Source organism: Tachysurus vachellii, chromosome 20, assembly GCF_030014155.1.
Source record: "Tachysurus vachellii isolate PV-2020 chromosome 20, HZAU_Pvac_v1, whole genome shotgun sequence".
In the NCBI taxonomy this organism is placed as follows: Eukaryota; Metazoa; Chordata; class Actinopteri; order Siluriformes; family Bagridae; genus Tachysurus; species Tachysurus vachellii.
Window position 1 is genome coordinate 12870978 of NC_083479.1, and position 22767 is coordinate 12893744.

Sequence of the window (22767 nt, forward strand, 5' to 3'; positions counted from 1 at the left end):
CACATACACACATATATAAACACACACATATATACACACACGCGCGCGCGCACACACACACGCACACAGTCAGAAACATTTACAACAAAACAGTGTGTACATAAAACCTCACATCCGTCTGAAGAGGAACTAATCTCAGCTTGCATTTCTCCGATATGACAAATCCCTTGGGCAGGTCTATAAACTGCCCCCATTCCTCCGAGAACACCTGAATGAGGAATTTGCGATGCACGTCGATCTGAGGCCCGTAGATGGAGAGAAACTTCTGGACGAGCACTTCATACCCGGAGCCGAGAGCCACCGAAGACGGACGCGAAAACACGGAAAAGGAGAATAAAACGTGGACGTGGTTGCTGCTGGAGTCCGCCATGATGAGCTGAAGGCAGAGCGACGTGCTGCTCAGCTCAGTGCTCACACACATTTATATATTCATATGACCCACATCAGCTCTGACCTCCAGATGGTGCTCAATAGTAAAAATCACTATTAGTGTTGTGTTTTTTTCCTCACTAGTCCTGCCCATGAAAACATGACTCAAACTGATATTTGAGTTTGATATTCTGATTAATGCATTATTGGTACTTTTTTGGCAACAGAAATACAATCAGACACTGAAATTAAACTCTGTTAAAGGTAGAAAAAGATCCTATGATTAACTCTTAAACTTGAAGACTGAACCAGAATGTTATGGATATACAGAGGACAGACTCTGTAATAGTGGCTCTGTAAAACTGGATGCACAGCTCTCTGGGCTTGTTTTTTTTACTTTCCCCAAATAATTGTCTCCACTTTTATTTATTTATTTATTTATTTATTTATTCTCCAGTGAATGGAGGCAAGTCAAATCAGACAGGGTTTACAGGAAAACACGTGGAAAAACTAGTGTCTTGCCTGACAGTTAGTTCTTGCCTGAGGTAGTTCAGATAAGCACACCCTCTCATACCGAGTTAGAATAACAAGGTGTGTAAATGATTATATGAGTTCTAAGTTACATAAGTGAACATAATATGAGCAGATTATAAGGTCAACTAACTAGCTAGCAATGATACGATACAATGATGGCTGTGCTTCCTCTAGGCCAGCCACACCAAACTAGCCTAGTCTCTTTTTAGATAGGCAAAAGGTTTTACCAATATATGATAAAATGATTACATCGGCCTGCAATTAAATCTAATAATGAGTGGCATTAATAGATGAGGTGAGACTAAGTGAATTTTTTCTCAAGCTAATTCTTCTATGCCTATAATACCAGATACCTAACTGAAAAGAGGATGCGGACTTCCTGAACCTAAATACTAACAGGCCTGGTAGAGATAAACCAGAGCAACATGACTACACACAAAATGAAACACCTGATGGTATAAAAGTCTGGATTTTTAGTACATTCTAGAGATACTGTCTAGCATGACTATGCTTTACATACTGTATATTCTGTGAGAAATATTGCCATGTCATTTTATTTCATCATAAAGCATTTAAAAGTCTTTCATTAACAAACAAAAATAAAAATAAGGACTCAGTAAACACTAAAGTCATATCATTAAAAGAAATAAAGTATTTCTGTGCCAAAACACAGATTAATGTGCTTGTATGTTAATTTATCAGTCAAATACTGTGGCTCTTCCTTTACACATGACACACACAATTAAAAAAAGCAATTAAAATTAAATAAAAGGAAAAAAACCGTAATGGAAATAAACTGTTGGAAAGCAATGCTTAAAGCATCCTCCAGAAAATCTAATAAAAAATAAACAACTACAATTGCTTTAAAATTTACTGAAGCTTTACTAAACTTTCAGAAAACAGAGACATCAAAAACAGTAGAATCAATCCTATTAAACAATATAGATTTAACATTATACCTGAATGTGACCTACTGAACATTACTTTTCTTTCATTAGCTTTAGACTGCATTGGGATACTAGACATAATTATTATTTATAATAATTATAATTATATTATATAACATTTATATAACAGAAGATTTCACAAGAGGAAGGAGAACGGATGCTCTTGGCATCTCAAATATCTTTCCTATACATTAACATGACACCATACATAACACCATATCGTTCTTTGAGATAATGAATGAAACCTTAAAAAAATCGAACACACCAAATGACTTCTTACTGTACATTATTTCTGTATAGAATTTTTTTATTTTCTTAATTTTGCAATAGCGTGTGCAAACATTTACACTCGATTATGAAGAATGAGAAGTGAACTCAACTTTACATTGATTAAACCAATGTCTTCAGTGATCGATAAATATAAGTTTATTTATTAATTAAAGAATACATTGCTGTAATAACAGTCAAGTGCAGATTTAATAGCGGTGTTCAGTAAAGGCTACAAAACAAAACCTCTAATCCACATTGCTTTCATTACTGCAAGACACCAACATTCAGAGGTGCCGGAAATTAAGCCTTTTCAAAATGTTTTTAAAATTATTATTCCAGCACGACAAACAAATGTATAATTCACAGTAAATTCTGAATTAAGTAAAGAATAAAAAGGCAATTAGAAACAGAAGGTATTGGTGTAGGCACGCTTAACTGACACACAATTAACATTCTCTCTGTATTAATACATGTAAGGCACATTTCTTGATACAGTATTTGTGGGTACACAAATGACCTACATATAGAGAGTACTGGATATAATATTACTTTTATTACTTTAAAATTAAGTATCAGTGACATGTAGTTACGCTGACTTCATTCATAGCTCCAATGGTAAAGATTCGTCACTTGCATTTTTTAATTAATGCAACCTCTCTGATACTGTTTCCTTTCACATGCTGCTCCAAATAATAGCACATGTTTATATCCCACCTTTGACAGACCTGTTGATTGTGACAAATTATGGCTCTGGGATCGGGTTTAAAGCCCCAGCACTGTCAAGCTGCCACTGTTGGGCCATTTAGGCCCTTAACACTATTTGCTCCAGGGGTACTGTATCCTGGCTGACCCTGCACTCTGACCTCAACCTCCAAAAGCTGGGATATGCGAAAGGTGGCGTCCTATTGCCACACCAAGTGTGGTAAGTCACCTCAGACTTGCTCATTGGGGATAAATACAAACACATTTAAATATATCTAATATTAATCTTGAATCTTTGTATAATATTAATCTTTATATTAACCTTTTGTTTTATGTTTATGTTCTGTAAAGCTGCTTTGAGACATTCGAGTCAATTGTTAAAAGCACTATACAAATAAATTTGAATTTGGTAACAACTTTTTATTACCAACATACTACTTCTGGCCTATTTTGCACAATTATTAGAAATTTCTGTAATTGACTAACTTTAGCCAGGAAGTTTAATATGTACTGTATGTGCATTATACAAGGCATTGCATAAGTTTGCATACATTGCATTCACTTCCTTGAACCTTTCAGCATTTTGTAGTGTGACAGCATAAAACTGAAACAGACGAAATTTGGATGTTATAAATCTACACAGAATTTAGCCCATAATATTTAATACTGACATAACATTGGCTTCTTGATTCCTTCTTGGACATATTCCTTCCTTAATGACTTTAGTGTATAATCTCGTCTAGACCAAGTCACATTGGTGACAGTCTATTTTTGATATGAAATTGTTGGGGATATTGAAAGTTTGAGATTTTTTTAAATAAGACAACCCTAACTCACCTTACACCTTTCCAGACTTGAACCAGACTTGTTTCTATAAAATTCCAATTAATTCAATTGCAGTTCCAGGTTACAACACTACAAAATGTGGGGGTGAAAACCAATGCAAGGCACTATAGACCATGGAAAGAATTTAAAGATTGGACTGTGTCTTATAAGCAGCTGTGTCTGTTTATTCATTTGCAGAAGCCGTGCATGCCAAAATACCTTATTTATTTCTGCTTTGGCTTTTGGAGCAGCTCTCTAAGCTGAGTAAAGGTAGCTTAGAGAAAGCACTGTTCAATTTAACTTCAATACTCACTCTGTAATGTTTAATTTCAAGTGGCACAGAGCGAAGGCAAAACAACAACATAGACGTTGTTCAGACCCTTAGTCCACAAAATAACAGCTGGAACATGTTCCAGTGCTGTAAATACCTCTGTGGATCTATATGTCTATGGCTTTATTTATTTATTTACTAAATTCCTTCAGTGACCCATGCTTTCAAAGCCACTAGCCTAGAGGCTTGTTAAATAGTTTTTTGCAATAGTTCATAAAAAAAAAAAATATATATATATATCTTTGTATAGCCAAAATGTAAACCAAACATTTGTAAAACAACTGGAATTATTATTAAGCATTAAAGACAAGCTGCCTTAAGATTTTCACAAAATGAGCTCTAAATGACCAATATTACATTATTACAAAATATGAACGTGAAAAAAATAATCTGCTCATGACCTCGCGATAAAGACAAAAGGCAGAGCTTCAAATGACAAACATTTGTCCATATCAATATCTAGAGAGGTATGTAATTACAGAACACAGCTTTAATATAGCAATGTTTTACATCTAAAGAGAAATCTAATTTTATGGTGATGATAGCAGCCATGTGCCTTTCCTGTATTGATCTCCACAGACGCAGAGGAACGCAGGAGAGCAGAGAGCTGAGGAGATGATGTGGGAGGATGAAGTAGGGACATTATTAAGGCTAAGAGTCACCTGGCATTTTAAGCTGTGCCAGACAGACACCGGAGGCACCAGAACCCGATACCAGGTGTGCACTGGTGAGAATCAGGCCTCTCATTCAGCTCCATCGTAGCAATCAGTCTCCCCGCTCTCCGCAAAAGGCCACCCAAGTCATTAAAACGCTAATTCATTATTAACCGATACTGTCTGTGAAATGTTTACAAAGGAATAAATGATCCATTATTCAACATGGAGTCATTCAGGATTGTTCTCAGGCACAATCAAATATACAACACTACAAAAGAGATGGGCGCATTCAAGATCTTCCGTTTAGAACAGCATGTCCTTTTGGTTTGTCAGTATAACGGAGCCTTAAGCCAATTATGGCCTAGAGTTTTCGCTGACCTGATACTATGCTGTTATAGATGGAGTCTGTGAGGGGAATGTAGCATTTCTCTGTATAGTCTAAGAAGTAGAGCGGGTCAGAGATGGTGGCAGGGTTGAAACCGTTCTTCACCAGACAGAACTTCAGCTGCTTGAATGTGCCGGTCATCTCCATAGACTCCTAACAAGCAGTGGAATAAGAAAACATTAAGTCATATAGTGATTTTTGTCCTTTCCAGGTCTGCATAACATAAATTCAACACTATATCATTTAGACCGATCCAATACAACAGTTATTTATTCTTTCCCAAAGGTTTTATGGAATGAGAATTGTGTGCACTAGATATTGATCAAGTTGAAAACTACTGGAGTATTCATTTAATTTCTCTATACCTGAAAAGCACTGTGTGTTTTGTGTTATGAACAGCAGGGGGCAGGATTGTTACAAAAAAGTTATTGAAACCATCTCATCTGACACAAAAAAACACTATAAAAAAGCAAAAATATCCTGCATGTACAGCATCATGTTGTTCAGTGCTTTACTCAAAAGACGTCCTTTAGAAATCTTTTAAAGAGATTAATCTTACCTGTATTCGGATAAAGAGAGGGCGAGCGTAGGCTGGTAGGTGAGCCATGATGTTCTCAAACATCTCCTTTCCATCAAACACACAGTCAGGCCTAATGATGAGTGAAGCCATGCCGGCTCGACCCTCATGTCCTGCGATAAAACATTTCCTCTTTAATTTATTCCACTAAGTGGGACAATCACATGGACAATACTCCCTAAGTCAGTATTGCTATTATAAACACTGATATATTTATATCCTAAATATGTTTCAATTTTTTTCTTATTAATTGTTTATCATGCTTGGCTATACTGCAGCATCATGTGTCAATAATATACACATTTTAGATGTGGGTAAAAACATGTAAACCTACATTATTAACCTATCTGTCTTTATGATTTATGACGTTATAGACATTGTTGATTGTTACAAGTCAGCATTCTCTTACCAGCTGAGATGAACCAACATTTAACAGTAAATTTCTCTGACCTTCTGTTTCACATCAGCATAAATTGATTGCAAATATAACCTCTTGCCAGACATAGATAACAGCTAAATTCTGTTCACTAGCACTCTGATAGCTGGTACACAATTATACATATTATAAATCAATGGGAATCTCCACTGCTATACTGTATTACAGTTGTCACATTCGTTGTATTGTTGTGTCTGTGTTTTTTGCCCGTAGCACATTTTATTATTTTGACTTATATACTCTCCATACGGGGGAAGTCGTGGCCTAATGGTTAGAGAGTTTGACTCCTAACCCTAAGGTTGTGGGTTCGAGTCTCAGGCCGGCCACGACTGAGGTGCCCTTGAGAAAGGCACCGAACCCCCCCAACTGCTCCCTGGGCACCGCAGCATAAATGGTTGCCCACTGCTCCGGGTGTGTGTTCACAGTGTGTGTGTGTTCACTGCTGTGTGTGTGCACTTTGGATGGGTTAAATGCAGAGAACGAATTCTGAGTATGGGTCACGTCACTATTGTTCCAACTATACTTATATACACTTTGTCTAACATATTTTATTTAGATAAACAAACAAGCCATGTTTTAGTACCTGGAACCTCCACACCATAAACATTGACTTCCTGAATAAAGTCCAGCAGTCCAAGAACCTCTGCCACCTCAGTGGTTGCCACATTTTCACCCTTCCACCTGAAAATAAGTTTTAAGTCATCAGGTTTACGCAACTTTAACATGACTGACTGGTGAAATAGTGCAGATCTGCTGAAAAAAGGATAGGAGATAGACCCATTGTGAAATTTGTTGTCACTCCGAGTACACTCATAGTCATACACATATGTTGTAATCAATTTAAAGATTTTTTTAAGGTTTCAATTACAAAGGTTGAGTTAGGATCTAGGGAAAGGGGGAGGGAGGGAGTGGGAGTGTGTGTGTGTGTGTGTGTGTGTGTGTGTGTGTGTGTGTGTGTGAGAGAGAGAGAGAGAGAGAGAGAGAGAGAGAGGCTGTCATAAAAAAGTTTACTGAATTGAATTAAATTGAAGAATGTAGGGCAGAGAAAAGAGCAGATAAACAGAAACCTAAGAGAAACCAAGAAAATGGAGAAAAATTTTACAAAGCTGATAACACACACCCAAACTCAACTAACCAAGCAACACCCAGTCTACCCCTAACAGACATGTGGCAAACACTGTGACCATTTTAACCATGAGACCCATTATGTTATGAGGTTTAATTCAGAAACCATGTGACAGGTGTATACAAAGTAAATTGTGACCTAGAAATCGTGATTGTCTAGAAATCCAGGCCAACATGCAGCATACATTTCCTGCCTTACCTGAAAGTGTCTCCCACACGGTCCTTAAAGCTGATGAAATTCTCCCAGTCCTCGGCCATCAGGTCACCCGTGTTGAAATAGACGTCTCCTTTCTTAAATACATCCCTCATGAGTTTTTTCTCAGTTAGCTGTTTGCTCCCAGCATAGCCGAAGAATGGACTCTGGGAATTGATTTTGGACAACAGCAAACCCATCTCACCTGGGAACAAGCAAATCAGACTCAGTTAAATAACAATAATCCCAATCTAATTTTCCTATTTTAGAAATGATACAATATCAGATCAGTCATTCATGGCATAAATCTATTAATGGGTCAGCAATATCAATTCAACACTGATATCCAACAATATGATAACCGCAATATTAATAACATCCCAAATAGCTATTTCTAATGCATAAGTAGCAAAAATCAAGAATTATATGAGTATATTTGATTTATTTCCTTCAAAAATGTAATACTGTTTCAGCTTTCAAACACTATAGCATAGAGACACTCTTTCTGTGTATTTATTTCTATGTTGTGGTATTATTCATCTTGTCATTGTTTTATTAAACATCCTTCAGCCATTTTTTATGTCATTTTGGTTTGCTTGACATTTTATATTAATGGAATAAATCCATACTATATTATGACTACTTTTGTTTGACTACTTTATTAGAAATCATATCAAGTAGAAAGTCAATCATTAATAATATTACTGTATCTATACAAATGAACACAACATTGAGACACAATATCTAGGCACAAATTGTGAAGGATACAGAGTTTCATACTATTGTACATTTCTGGTTTCATGACGGGGGCACGGTGGCTTAGTGGTTAGCACGTTCGCCTCACACCTCCAGGGTTGGGGTTCGATTCCCGCCTCCGCCTTGTGTGTGTGGAGTTTGCATGTTCTCCCCGTGCCTCGGGGGTTTCCTCCGGGTACTCCGGTTTCCTCCCCCGGTCCAAAGACATGCATGGTAGGTTGATTGGCATCTCTGGAAAATTGTCCGTAGTGTGTGATTGCGTGAGTGAATGAGAGAGTGTGTGTGTGCCCTGCGATGGGTTGGCACTCCGTCCAGGGTGTATCCTGCCTTGATGCCCGATGACGCCTGAGATAGGCACAGGCTCCCCGTGACCCGAGGTAGTTCGGATAAGCGGTAGAAAATGAGTGAGTGAGTGAGTGAGTGAGTGGTTTCATGACTCATTTTTCCTTGTGTGCTTGTTCTCAGTTTCAGTGTCACTTTTCAGGACTAGTTCAACCTGATGACTGGTACATTTTAAAGACTTACACAACAAGACTTGCATTGTCTCACCTTTATTAACCCGCTGACAGAAACCGTGTTCATCTTTCACAGGTTCATCTTTGGCCATGTCGTATTTCACCAGATCATACTTAAAGAGGAGCTGCAGGAAAAAATATAAATAAATAAAAAAATGTAAATAGTATTTTACATTAACTTTGTTAATGGCTAACAAGACAGGTGTAGCAGACAAAGAAAAAAAAATTACGAAAAAAACTATTTCTATTTTCTTAATATTTTATTTAATTAACAAAATAATTACTTGATTAAATAAATAAAAAAATCAAGAAATCCACATGGGGAAAAAAGAATTCTGAAATATCCATGAAGTATCTGATAGAGAACGTGCAAATGTCCCACGTTTCAACCTTACAATTTACTATCTTAACATAAAGCTATTATTGACCCAGATATGAAATGCTCACCATTACATTTACTATTGGCTTTCAAGACCAAGGTACATGAACACACAGCTTAAAGTTTCCATAGAGAAAGCTGGCACAAAGCCAGAGTAACTGCTACCACATGTTCGTTCTGGGAATTGCCACTTCCACCACATACATTTGTATTCACATTTAGTCTGACTGCTGCTTTCATGTGAAAATGCAGAAAAAGCATTGTTTTAGGTGTCTCCTGTCTCAGCAAAGCAAGGAGTCTAAGGTTGTAAATCGTATGGTTTATCTGTAAATACTTGCACTTGAGCCATAACTGCATTCCTAAAAATAGTTAAGTTATTTGCAGTGTCTAGGAATGTAAGCTCACATTATAGTATATATGGCGATTCTCCAAGAAGAAATCTGATCACTGGTCTGTATATCATCCAGCCTATAGGGTATATATGCAACACGACCAGTCTTCTATTTAATATGGTTATAAACACAGTCAAAGCAGCTTCTTCAATGTGCTTATTATCCAAAGTAGTAAAACATATGACTGACAAATTAAAGGAAAAAAAAACAACAAAGTAATTTAACGTGAAGTGCTGATTCAACACAATAGCAGGGTTGCCTTTGCATAGATTCTACAATTATCTAAAACTCTACTGGAGGAACAAACACCATTTTACCAAATGATATTCACTCAGCTAGTGATTATGCCGATGGACAGCACTGTCTTTATAAAGGGCCCAAAATCATCCTCAGTAATTTTAGTTCCTAATAGTCAATCTATAAAATAACATTATTCAAGCATTACAGTAATTTCAGATACCCAGAATAGAAGTCTTGATGTCTTGAATAACAGTCACACATTTTTAGCCCTCTCATTTTCGCGAGACCAGAATATTTCTAATGTTTCAAATACAGCACATGACACCATGTGTACTATTAAGCTGCTGCACTGGAACGCCACATGATCATTGTGTCTAATATGTGCCCATAGATTTACGAAATCATGAGGCATCTATAAGCCTCTATCAAGTCATCATAACTGTTCCTTTTATTATATTACTTCATCAGTCTATTACTGCTGATGGCCATTTGTTTTATTCATGTTTGCCCTTGTCAAACTGTCACGTTAGCACATCTTCAGGTTATGAATCTATGCAAATTATCTTAAAATTGCAAATGTTCTCAAAAGTGCTTTTTGACTGTTGAGCAAATTCACACAGCTCAGATCCAGATTAATCTAATTTTACTGGAGAATTAAAAAGTTTCCCAGTTCTTTACCCATTCAAACTTATGTATATGGAAAACAAAAAACACCAAATCTTTCAATTAGCTGCTCCCATTTTGTTTGTCCACATAAAACAGTTTAAAAATTGACTTAATTAATAACACATTTCCAATATTGCTAGTTCAATAAATACATTTCAACATCTAAATTCACAACCAAATGCAACCTGTGTGGCAGCTCAGGAGTTAAAACCAAAAAAGCATCAACTGTTCAGAGGTATGCTTGGATTGTGTCCTGGGTTTCAGTGACTCTCTCTCTCTCATACTGTATATATATATATATATATATATATATATATATATATATATATATATATATATATATATATATATATATATATATACAGTATATAAAGAGAGAGAGTGAGAGTGAGAGAAACGTGACAGCTGTCAACATGTGTTTCCTTCGAGACATCTGAAACCAAGTTCATTTTTGTAAGCTGCTGCTCATGCCATACAAACATATTCTACACATTCTCTATCTAAACTCTTTCACATACATGAGCTCCAAACAATGTGTCTTGGACTGTCTAGTGTCACTGAGACTGACAAGAAATTCAGGGTTTGCCATTCCTCCCACCCTAACAGCACAGCCAATTTTGCACTCTTGTCACCTGGCTACACGTGAATGAGACACCATCAGGATTCACACTCGCCTGACAATTGAGTGACAATTGAGTGAATGCAGTTCTGTCGGTTGCACCAGAACGAATTTTATACTTTTAGTTTCATAGCAGCTAAACTGAACAGATGAACCTGAATAGAAAAGTAACTGTCTAACATTCCTCCCACTTTGATTTTTAAGGGGTTATTTTCGATAGATTCAGTTCCAGGCTGCAGTAATACAAAATGCTCAATGCAAATGTAGGGTGTATTCTTACTGTAATTATAACCCATGGTAATTGGCAATACCAAGTGTGCACTGTTTCATAAGTTCAGGGTGAGCATGGCACCATTGCTTGTGCATTACGTGAGCAGGATTTGACAGGATTAAGCAACATGTTGAACACTGGCTGAAAGGATGTTTATTCCACTACAAATGGAATAAACTTTTCAATCGCTACTGTGTTCAAGAGGAAAATTTTTATTGTATTTTTTTTTTAAGTCTGCATTTCAGTGTTTTTTTAAGCTATCATCAGGGGTAAAGATTGTATTACTGTTTTACTTTAATGGACCGTTTAAGTTCAAAGCTTTAAAACGGGGAACTGTATTTAAATGTCTGATTTTCAGATAAGTGAAATGACCTTTAACTCAGAATGGATTTTTTTTTATAGCTAGAGCTCTCAAATCATATAGTTAACACATTCCTATGTCCTGATGTCAGTACCCTCCTGGCAATCATAAAGTATGCAAGAATAATACAGAAAACTCTAAAAAGGAAGAAAATCACATTCACCTTGTAGAAGAAGTTGGATCGTCCGACTGCTCCAATCTTGCCGATATGGTTCATGAAGCAGAGGTTCCCCTCGGTGGAGCCGTACAGCTCGCACATACGGATCTCCCCAAAACGACTGTGGAATTCTTTCCATACATCCTGGCGAAGGCCATTTCCCACACCCATGCGCACTTTATGATTCTTCTCATTCTCAGCCTGGTGGTAACGTTGCATACTTAGCAAGAAATCCAATACATTTCTACATACATTTGCAAGTATGTTACAGCTCTCATGTCAAGAATAATAAACAATAAGATGTACTGTTATGGGAAAACAATTAACGACGCAGTGGAGTGATGCTATCGTCTCAAAACGCTGATAATGTTATCAGATAATCAGATAATCAATTTTCTGATGTTCACTGAGAAATAGGTATTAGACTAATAGGAAATAGGATTGTCATTTTCAAAAGTGGTACTGTACATAAATTTGTTTGTTTCTCAATAACTCAACTTGGCATTTCTACCAGTTCATGCTGAAATACCAGTGTAGCAGGATCCTCTTACACAGCTGTGTGGGTTAACAAAAGTTTGTTATTACGACACAAACAGGTTCACGTAACTGCTTGCACAACTTGTTTATTTAAAATTGTCCGTGCCCCCCCCACCCCACCCCCCCATTTTAGAGTGTCATTCCAGTAAAAAGTAATTAGCAAGGGGTGGAGCAATAATATCCAGTATTTTACTAGTATTTTAATATCACATATACATTTGTTTTTGTGGGTATTGCCATGTTTATTACCATCATGTTGATGAGAAAATTCTTTACATAATCAAGCAACATGGCAGAATATAAGGAACAGCACAATCTCAATCTTGGTAAGCTGAAAAGCTGAAAGCATATGCATTAGTTCCAGAATTATCCATACAATAATTCTCATGGTTCCTGCTGTACAGGGGAAACAAAAAAATACAGGAACTCATCCAGAAATTCCTAGCTCTCATCTTCAGAAGCTTTTGCATTTTCCTGGAGCCTTACAAGGATACATATTTAGAATATTAAATTAATTTTTGTGTCAACGTTTGCACGTCAAACGAGCATATCCTTTTATGGTATTTAGGCATGTATTAAATTTCCATTCATGATTTCTAATGAGTAAGTGGATGGAAACTGCACTTCAGTCTGTAGTGGAGTTCAGTGATTTACTGTGAGTTACTGTGGGGTGGTCAGTTCTGCCAGCGAGGAGAATCAGCAGACTGACACAAAGGCAGCTTTCAATGCTTTGCTCATTTGCTGAAAGTGATAGCGGAGAGAAACACAAGAGGTGCATGGGAAGCAGTGGTCATCCAACACAAGCCTCTGTTTGTCCGTCAGTCCACAAAGAATGCTAGTGACACAAAACATGGCAGCCATGTAGAAGTATCATTATGTAAGGGACATGCTGTACCATCATAAGTTGTGCATGACAGCATGACACTACATGTCCAGGAATATTTGATGACATATCGCAAATAAAATAATGGTTGTAACAAGACTGTTTGGTTTCAGGAGTTGATTATCAAGTTATCTTATCAATATATCAAAAGCAAAATCATGGTTGCACTGATTTATATCTTGGCTCAGCCACGATGTTGGCACTCTTACTGTAATTTTGACTTCAAAGTATTTCTAATTACGAATAATCCTAAAACATCATCTAAATGCTTTACAACAATCTGTGTTAAATAATATATAATAATATATTTTAATACTTTTAATGCTCTAAAATGTAGTCAGAAACATCCCTGAGCCCTTTCTCTCATAATAATGCAAGGCACAATAAATATGTATGATGTGCAAATTAGCAGCCCCAGATACTCACTCCTTTCATTCCAGTCCCACTTCTTCTTCCCAACACCCTGGTTACACTATACTATGAGCCATGTTATGTTATGTTATGTACTATACTATTACATAAAAAGCAAGAAGACCGTTTTAGGCTCTGTTTCTTTTTTTTATGTTAATAAGTCAATCTGAGCTGTTATCTCATAGACCTGTTCGACTCCTTTCTACAGCTTTCACAGTCACCAACTCACAACCGACCTAGATAGAATTGGAGATTTTTGGATGCAAGATTTAAATGAAATACCACTCTAAAAAATCTAATCTAATCTCTTATTTTCAGCAATACTTTAATAGTCAGGTATAACGGTGTTGACTACTGACACATAGTTCTAGTTTTCCATTGTTAAGCACTCTTTATGTCCAGGATGTGCACTGTTATATTTCTCTGAATACACCATTATATTATGCAAGTTATCCACCAGGCACATGCAGGGGCACCCTGGATATGATGTGTCGTGGAAGTTCTGAGGTTTGAGAGATTTAAAGTATAAAGTATCATACTGTTAGACAATTTATTGCGTTCAGCTGCGCAGCAGGACCCAACACTCTGCATATAGCATGAGAGATGAAGGGCCACTATCATTGATTACATCAAGATTTTATAGACAGAACTCAAGTAAAGAAGATATGTAAAAGCAAAACATCATCAATCATTGACTCAAAATCACTGCATGCTCATCTCCTGATCAAGCTAATCTGAACCGGGCCATGGTCTGCTAGAAGGCCTACTAGAAGATTTACTGGAAGTTGTTTATGCCTAATTCCAGACGGCGTCTCCAGTCCCTACTGCCCTTGTCATAATCTTAAGAAAACAACCGATGACAATGTCAGTATCTGGTCACTACAGATACAAGGTAAAAGAATAGAAGGACAAGGCCTTATAAACATCTTTAGATTAGAAATTTCCACCACATGACAACCCATCAAAGTGAACACACAAGCACTCATTCACATACTATGGACAATTGTGAGATGTTAATCAGCCTACAATGCCTGTCTTTGGATTGGGGAGGAAACCAGAGTTCCTTAAGCACAGAGAAAACCTGCAAACTCTGTGAATGGAGGGTACCATTAAGCCACCATGCCACCTATATTATATATTGTTTGTGTAAATATAATTTGATTCCATATTTCATCTCAAAATGGCTAATTCAGAATAAACCTACAGAAATGAAAAATAACATTTTGCTCTACACTAGAAGAAACCAAGAACTCAGTTTGGTCAAAAAAAAACTGAGATGGTCAAAATTACCATGCTACTGAGATGGGAATTACCTTGGGTTGATTGCACAGGTAGCGGCACAGCTCCCCAATATACTGGAAGATGCTAACATTGTACTTTCGGCAGTCGTTCCAAAACTGTGAGGCAGAAAATTTCTTCTTTAAAATGCAGGTTGCACCTTTGAAGTGAAAACAAAAGAACAAAAGAAGAGTTACATAAACATTCTCTGCATTTCTCTGACATTATATGTGTGTGTGTGTGTGTGTGTGTGTGTGTGTGTGTGTGTGTGTGTGTGTGTGTGTGTGTGTGTGTGTGTGTGTGTGCTTTTATTGGCAAGTTACTAAAGTGTTATCAAGCAATAATACATGACAGGACCTTCTCTTATGAGAAAATAATGAACAATGAAGTGGTGTGATTCAGCCTAAGTTGCTAACCATTTTTTATTGTTTAAAGAATGAGACACACTAATTGTGATTGGAATTACAAATAGCATGACTTTCAGACCTGCTCAACACGCCCTGACCAATCAGATCCAAGAAATCAACATTACAAGAGACAGAAGAGAAACCGCATTCATTGATTTCTACGGTAAATAATGTTAACGAGTGTAATTCGGTTGACTGGTTGCAAAAACATTGACATTGCAAAAAGGCACAGCAGTAAAAGGCTGATCTGGTTTCTACTCAACAGCCTCGAACAGATTAAATCTAGAGCACACGTTTAACTCGAGCTTCTCCATTTGTCCATACTAACAGTGGTGAAACAGTTTCTCCGAACACAAGGTTCCTGGGAAAGGATAGCCCAGAATGCCTGGCATAAAAACTAACCTTGTCCTCAGATGACGGCTGAATAAATAAACAGAAAACAAGCAAGGTCCTATTTTCTCTGAGAACAGAATAAACAGTGAATTCGGTGTCCTGGATGTCCAGCGAGTTTACTGCAGGTCACTCATCTCTGCTAGGAGGTGAAGCTAACTTTAGTGTATGTCTATAGATTGAACAAAATGTTCATTACAGGTGTGTTAATCATTTTCCAGCTTGGATATGAACTCCTTAGGAACATATGGTGGCGACACATATTGAAGGTGCAAACTGAATTAAAATTGTGATGACATACTCCAATATTATATACTGTATTACATGTCACATATTACATCTAATTTTGCTATTAACATAATAAACATTCCATTCCGTTACCACAATGAATGCTCTAATCATTTAAGGCCATGTCGACACCTAAACCCAACCCTAACCTTACAGTAACTTACCAAAGGGAAACATTTTTTATTTTACAAACAAATTAATTTGTTATTCATTGTTAAATGTTAATCTCAGGTTTGTTTGCATGCCAGTAATTAATGGACAGTCATTATGATTTATTACACTGGACCATAAGTACAAAACACATTAACAAACCAAAATCCCAACCCAAAATCAAAGTTCTGGAAACACTACAGAAAATCAGAAAACTTATCAGAACATTTACAGAATTTAGCAGACGGTTCCTATGCAGAGCATCTTAAATTTATCGCATTTATACATCTGAGCAATTAAAGGTTAAGGGCCTCTCTCAGGGGTCCCAGAGGACTCACATCCTTCCCTTCAGTAATCAATGCCTTAACCACTGAGCCACCACAGCCCTCAACACACAAGATGACAAAGAACATTATTGTATTTTTCAGCCTTGGTTTGTGTTTCTGGTTTGTGTTTTGCACTTACAGGTCACCGCAGTTTACACACCATGACAGCTTTAAGAATCAACCAAAACCTAAACATCTTAAAACCATTAAAATAATTGCTACTGAACTACTAGACAATCTAGAAACTTTAAGATCTCTAAATCTTTACCCTTAGGAAAAAAACATGAATATGCAATCTAGAGGAGTCTATATAGGCAGAATTTCTTCTGGATACTGTTCAAGCTATTAGGTCAAGTTTCTTGAATAAAAAAATCTGGCATTATTTTTAGACATATTATGAGTTTAGCATAAAAAACAGCAGTTTCAAGGACTGCTAAAAATCAGGGAGAGATCACACTTTGTCTTAAAATAAGGGTCACAAATGATTTATTTCTGGGTTTCATTTAGAAATGCTGGTGCAGAAAACAATAGGTTTTGGGCAAACTGTTTACCTGGATCTAAGAATCTTGCATAGAAAAAACTAAACTGATTGTAATCCAGTAAATCCAGGGCCTGTTGAGAATTCATTAATCTGCCCTATTGTTAACACATTGAATTCAACACAAATTCAATTCAGAAACTATGTAAATAGTAATTATGTAATCCAGAGATTATGTTAGTTATATCTACCCTCCATAATGACAGTTTGATCATGTATCATTATAAGAACATCCGTAGTATTTAAAAAAGTTTTACTTGGATGATGTATTATATAAAATAAATGATTGCGTGTCATTTAAAAAGGTGTTACCTAGCTCTATAGTGCCGCAGACGCCTATGAGAGAAGCCGCGCTGTGGTAGAGAGGCAGTGGGGTGTAAATCACATCCTCTGCTGTGCCGCCATATATCCAGAACCCAGATGAGGCCTTGAGAGATTGCAGGTGGCTGATCACAGCAGCCTTGGGCAAGCCTAGAAAACCAGAAACAGAAACAAAAAGTAAATATTTATACTAATTTATATCATTAATATATCAGTAAAACATTCTGAATAATGTGTATTATTGTTTTTATATATTCATTCATTCATCTTCTACCGCTTATCCGAACTACCTCGGGTCACGGGGAGCCTGTGCCTATCCTCAGGCATCATTGGGCATCAAGGCAGGATACACCCTGGACGGAGTGCCAACCCATCGCAGGGCACACACACACACACACTCTCATTCACTCACACACTACGGACAATTTTCCAGAGATGCCAATCAACCTACCATGCATGTCTTTGGACCGGAATACCGGAGTACCCGGAGGAAACCCCCGAGGCACGGGGAGAACATGCAAACTCCACACACACAAGGTGGAGGCGGGAATCGAACCCCGACCCTGGAGGTGTGAGGAGAACGTGCTAACCACTAAGCCACCGTGCCCCCGTTTTTATATATTAACATGATTATTATGTGATTTGTTGATTATTATAGTTTTTACCAAAGCAATGTCAAATTCTCTAATCTGATTGGTCAGAAGGTGTTGATTAACAGCTGATCTGATGGTAGCACTAGTTATAATTCAAATCACAAGTTTATGTTAATGCTTCATTTTTAATACATTATCATTTCTATAGCAATGCCTTATTCACCGGAACCTGTGTGGATGACCCAGAAAGTCAAATATACAGATAAAAATATTGTGTACAGTATAACTAACCACTGAGCTTTCTGTAAGTAGATGTTTATTTAACATATCGGGAGGGGTCTCTCCAGGGTCAGTACTTTGTAATGATTCATAAGATCTGCCTTTGGAGCGTTTTCTGGTTTCTCTATGACATGACAAGCTGCATTTTCCTGTCTTATTAACTTCATGAGAGAAGGAAAAAGAGTCTGGTGTGAAAGTAACTGTTGCAAGATCTGCTATCATGTAAGAGATAACAGTATGTTATGCATATGATTCATAATATTAAAATGAATTCTATGAATACATGTTGTTTTATTATTAAATAAAAAAATTGTCATTATTGTCAATCATACCAGTGTGCTGGCATCACACCAACCTGGCATTGAGTCTTTTCCTTTTTCCCTGTTTTGTTTTATTGTTAAATTACGGGATTCTTCGTGTGACCTTTTGGTCAGTAAACTTTATTCCATTCCAAGCCAACTATAAAGTAACATATATCCTAGTAGGTGTGGCTGCATAGGAAGTGTTTTACAAGACAGTGATACTCCTCTGTGAGACATTTCCTGTCATAACCAGGCCTGTTGGTGAACACACCAGAATCAGAATCAGCACAATGTGAGAATCGGTGACGAGTCTAATGAATGGGTTTTAATCTGTACATTTGATTTGAGTTGTGCCACGGAAAATTGTGCAAGATTAATATGATAATGATCAATGGTCATTTTTAAGGATCATATCTTTGACACTGTGACCATTCAGATGCCGTTACTCAAAGAAATAATAGCAAGATCACAGTGCATAAAATTGTTGTTTTTATTTGTTCTGTTTTTTAAGCTAGTTTAATCCTGCATATTCACATACTATTTATTTACAATTAAGCAAGACATCCAACAGTGAAAAAGTGAAATGTAATCATGAGGTATTTTTTTATTTATGGTCACAACAAACAACGACTAAATTTTTATGATACCTGATAAAGGTAATTGTAATTGCTAGATTTTTGGGAAATTATTTTTGTAAGAAAACTGAAATAATGGACACATTTATTAGAGGACTATTTGTTTGATCACTAGTAATCCTACTAAGCTTAAAAAATCACAGCAAACAGTGTTTGATGTGCTAAATATTGTGGTTGGTTAAACTGATCAGAAATGGGTTCTTAATATAGGAAACATATCTCCAAATTTATATTTAAAGCTAAAATTCAGTCACTTCACTCAGTTTTCAAGACCAGTTTCCATTTAGGACTTTTACACACCTGTGGTTCCTGAAGTGAAGATATAAAGTGTGGCATCTTTAATACACGTGGTTGCTCTGAGCTCAGCAGGCAATGGATCACATGAGGCCTGGTCTAGCTTGTCCAAAAGGCAATGGACCCCTGGATGGGAGACGTCCTGCTTCATTGCCCACACAGAGATATTGTCCTCCTGCAGGTTAGGCAGGACATCCTTCAAGGTGTCTAACAGGTCTATAAATATAAGAATCACAAACATCATTTTAATAGAATATTAAAGTCGAAACGTTTGCAAAGTAATAACATACACACATTTGATTTAAGCAGTACAAAGAAATAACACAGTTTCTTTAAATGTTTTTCTAATGTCTAAAAATCTCATATATCGTTATATAGTATCTTAAATAAAATATATGAGAATTAATAGAACAAGATGAAAACAGACCAAAAAAAGTAGCTACGCTGAATGCAAATGAGGTTCAAGTAAGCTACATTTACTACTACAGGAGCGTATTATCTTATGGCACACAATACCACATTTTATCAGTTCTTTCAGTACAATTAAAGATAACTACAGTATGTTTATTAGCATGAGCAATATTCGATGTATTTACAGTTAAATATAAAGTAATACTATACACCTAGTAAGTGTAAGTAAGTACATAAGTATTCTACACCTAGATTACAAGTACCTATGGGGTTGTCTGAATCCTCTAAAATCTGGAAATGTTTCCTGAAACATTTTAGCTTTGAATTTAATTGATATGTGTACAAAAGACACTATGATTTATGTAGTGAGACACCAAACCAGATAAGACGAGATGGACATTAGAGGGGCCTGCTTTTCGTGAGCAAATCCAAACCACAGCTTTGTACACCACAGAGATGCCAAATTTGCTCTCAAGTTTGTTTTTTTAGTCAGTTTGAAAAAGAAATGATGCCTGCAAATCTGACCTAATTAAAACATAACTACTGTTTACTGCCTATAACAGAATTCCAGACCAAAGACAGTAGTATAAATAAAAATCAGGTTGAAAAGATTCTCATTTATCATTTTTTTCCATCTGCTCCTCCTGTTCTTTGGATAGATATAAATCCTTATATACATTTCGACACTGAGCCTTTAATGATTCCTACAGAGAGATATGTTTTTTTACTGAATGCATCCATTTTACAAACTGCCTAACACTGCTGTGTCATTTTTCCTGCATGTCCATATATGAGTCTCTCATATAAATTAATAAATGAATAATCCTGCTTATGCACAGCTGTGTGCTCTGTAACACTGTGGTTACCTTCAAGGGATCAACAAAATTCCTATTTATCTTATCCTATTATTATTCTTTTATTTATATTATTCTATTCTAAAAAAACATATTGGTCTATAGATACACAAAGCTGTCCATTATAAATGGACATTGTGTTTAATTGGCAAATATTCTCCCAAACGTTTATGCAGAAAAATGAGGGTTTTTTTTTACTATTATTATTATATTTCTATGAATGTTTTGCCCCTGGTAGTGTAGTTAAAAAAATAAAATACTTATGAAACCTAACTATTACTGTGGATTCTGACTAGAAAGAAAGTCAATACTGAACACGAGCGCGTGCCAAAATAGGGGGAAATTCCATTGTATGGCGTAAACAGTTCAGATGAGATGGCGTGCCGTAACACAAGCGCGTGCTCTGATTGGCTGAAGTAAGATAAACAAACCCACACTGTGACGTCAGAATCCCTGTCAACTTTTTAACTTTTCAGGAAAAGGGGTCTTTTGTGTAATATCTTGTGTCGTCCTGTTGTCTTGCACTGTTTGCACCAGGTTGCACAGATGCACTTTAAGCATCTAGGACTAACGTCTTTGTTTTACTGTATACTGCAGCAGCTATATATGGTCGAAATGGAAATAAAAGCTTCTTGACTAACATATAGGAGGTGTCTATTCACGATTATGTAAACAATTGTCCCTTTTTCAATCGGGTGGTGAAAAAAAAATAAACGTGCACTTATTTAAAATGTAGCATGCAGAACCAAAAATGTCAACAAACATGGTTAATACTTTTTTCCTTACATGTACCGCTTATTTTGGTGTAACTTACCCGCCCCAACCACCAACAGTTTTGCCCCGCATGAGTTGAAACAGTGCAACAGAGACCTGGATTTGATGTTAGTGTTGAGAAAGGCTACTGCACATCCTAGTTTGCTCAGACCGAACCAGACGCACAGGAAATCAGGCTCGTTGCTCATGAGCAGCGCCACAGTGTCGCCCCTGTTCACGGTGCTGTTGAGCTGCAGCGCGCGCGCCACGCGGTTACTCCGCTCGTCTATCTCCTTATACGTGTACGCACAGCCTTCAAAGATCAAGAAGGGCTTGTCAGGAATACGCTGCGCCTGCTGAACGAACCGGTCCATCACGGTCACGATTTTTGTCTTCTTGTAGAACTCCAGTCGAGCTCCAAATCGGAGCACTTTCAACAAGTAGAAGAGATCTTTCCAGAAGTACGGAAAATACAGGCGCTGTGCGATGTGCACCGAGAAGATCCCCGTGAGCACAGCCGTCACCCATGACAAAACCATGATTTACACCAAAAACCTTTTATTCGTAAAGGTTCAGTCATCCAGCCAGCTCATGTTAGATGTTCTTTAGGCTTGAAGCTCTCGTATTTATGAAATGCACTGTACGTCACGTGACCTTGGTTGTACAACCAGCTCTATACATATGGGTGTATCATTCACTAGGGTGTGTTTTCCTTTGGTTTTTATCAGTGCTCTTGCCTGTTCTGGATGATTGCCAGGTTGCATTGGACTTTGAGTCATAAAAAAAAGATTAAAGTATACATATAGACTATATATCATTTATTATATTAGAATTAAGATAAAGATTTTTTTTTGTTACCCAACAATGTGTAGAATTGGCCTTTAGGATTTAATCTTTAGCTGGTTTTTGGTCTGTGTAGCGTTTCAGAATCTCCATGTTCTTGTGTATTTCTTCTGTGGATTCCTCACATGCAGAGAGAGAGAGAGAGAGAGAGTGCCAATCAATGGACTGCCACCCCATCTAGGGTGAATTCTTTCTTGCACCCAGAGTTATAAGGATAGTCTCCAGTTTCATCCTGACCCAAGCTAGAATAAAATGGTTACTGAACACGAAATAATGAAATAATTAATATAAATGTGCATTATTAGTGAGTTGAATTTTACACATCTGCAGATGGACTGATATACTGTGCATTAATACTGTCAGAATTTTACTGCTTTGTGTGGTGAAATGCTTTTCATTGTAGTTTAAAGAACAAAGTTTTTACATTTTAGTATGGCTTTTCATGAATTCATAAATAAAAGCTTTTTGTACTAAGGATGTCATGGCTTTATTGTTAATATGCAGAATATTTAAGTGCATTCAAAAAAGAGCATAAAAAATATAGTAACGGATTCAAAGACACATTTAC

The 22767-nt window shown here is 36.8% G+C and overlaps 2 protein-coding genes across 2 annotated transcripts in view; both read right to left on the reverse strand.

Moving 5' to 3' along the window:
- The window catches only part of isoc1 (isochorismatase domain containing 1), a 10165-nt gene extending 9732 nt beyond the window's left edge, over positions 1 to 433 (reverse strand). The window contains exon 1 of the mRNA XM_060895460.1: positions 113 to 433. Coding sequence (XP_060751443.1) covers positions 113 to 421 — 309 coding nt within the window. The 5' untranslated portion in view covers positions 422 to 433. The remainder of the gene's footprint in view (positions 1 to 112) is intronic.
- A 1332-nt stretch (positions 434 to 1765) lies between these two features.
- On the reverse strand, positions 1766 to 22034 carry slc27a6 (solute carrier family 27 member 6). The gene is made up of 10 exons (XM_060896434.1): positions 21418 to 22034; positions 19345 to 19554; positions 17227 to 17385; positions 14851 to 14975; positions 11713 to 11907; positions 8656 to 8746; positions 7357 to 7555; positions 6616 to 6713; positions 5579 to 5709; positions 1766 to 5172 (listed from the first exon to the last, which is right to left on the reverse strand). Exons 1-10 carry the CDS (start codon positions 21893 to 21895, stop codon positions 4996 to 4998), a joined length of 1863 nt encoding a protein of 620 aa, XP_060752417.1. The 5' UTR covers positions 21896 to 22034; the 3' UTR covers positions 1766 to 4995.
- Between the last annotated feature and the right edge of the window lie 733 nt (positions 22035 to 22767).

What these genes read in the sequence shown, in the direction of transcription:
- slc27a6 (XM_060896434.1), bottom strand. Translation starts at nt 21,895, where the DNA reads ATGGTTTTGTCATGGGTGACGGCTGTGCTCACGGGGATCTTCTCGGTG. An exon ending in CTTCACTTCAGGAACCACAG is followed by an intron (nt 17,386 to 19,344) that starts GTGTGTAAAAGT and finishes CTGGTTTTCTAG; the next exon opens with GCTTGCCCAAGGCTGCTGTG. An exon ending in GATCCAACTTCTTCTACAAG is followed by an intron (nt 8,747 to 11,712) that starts GTGAATGTGATT and finishes TTTTTCCTGCAG; the next exon opens with CTCCTCTTTAAGTATGATCT.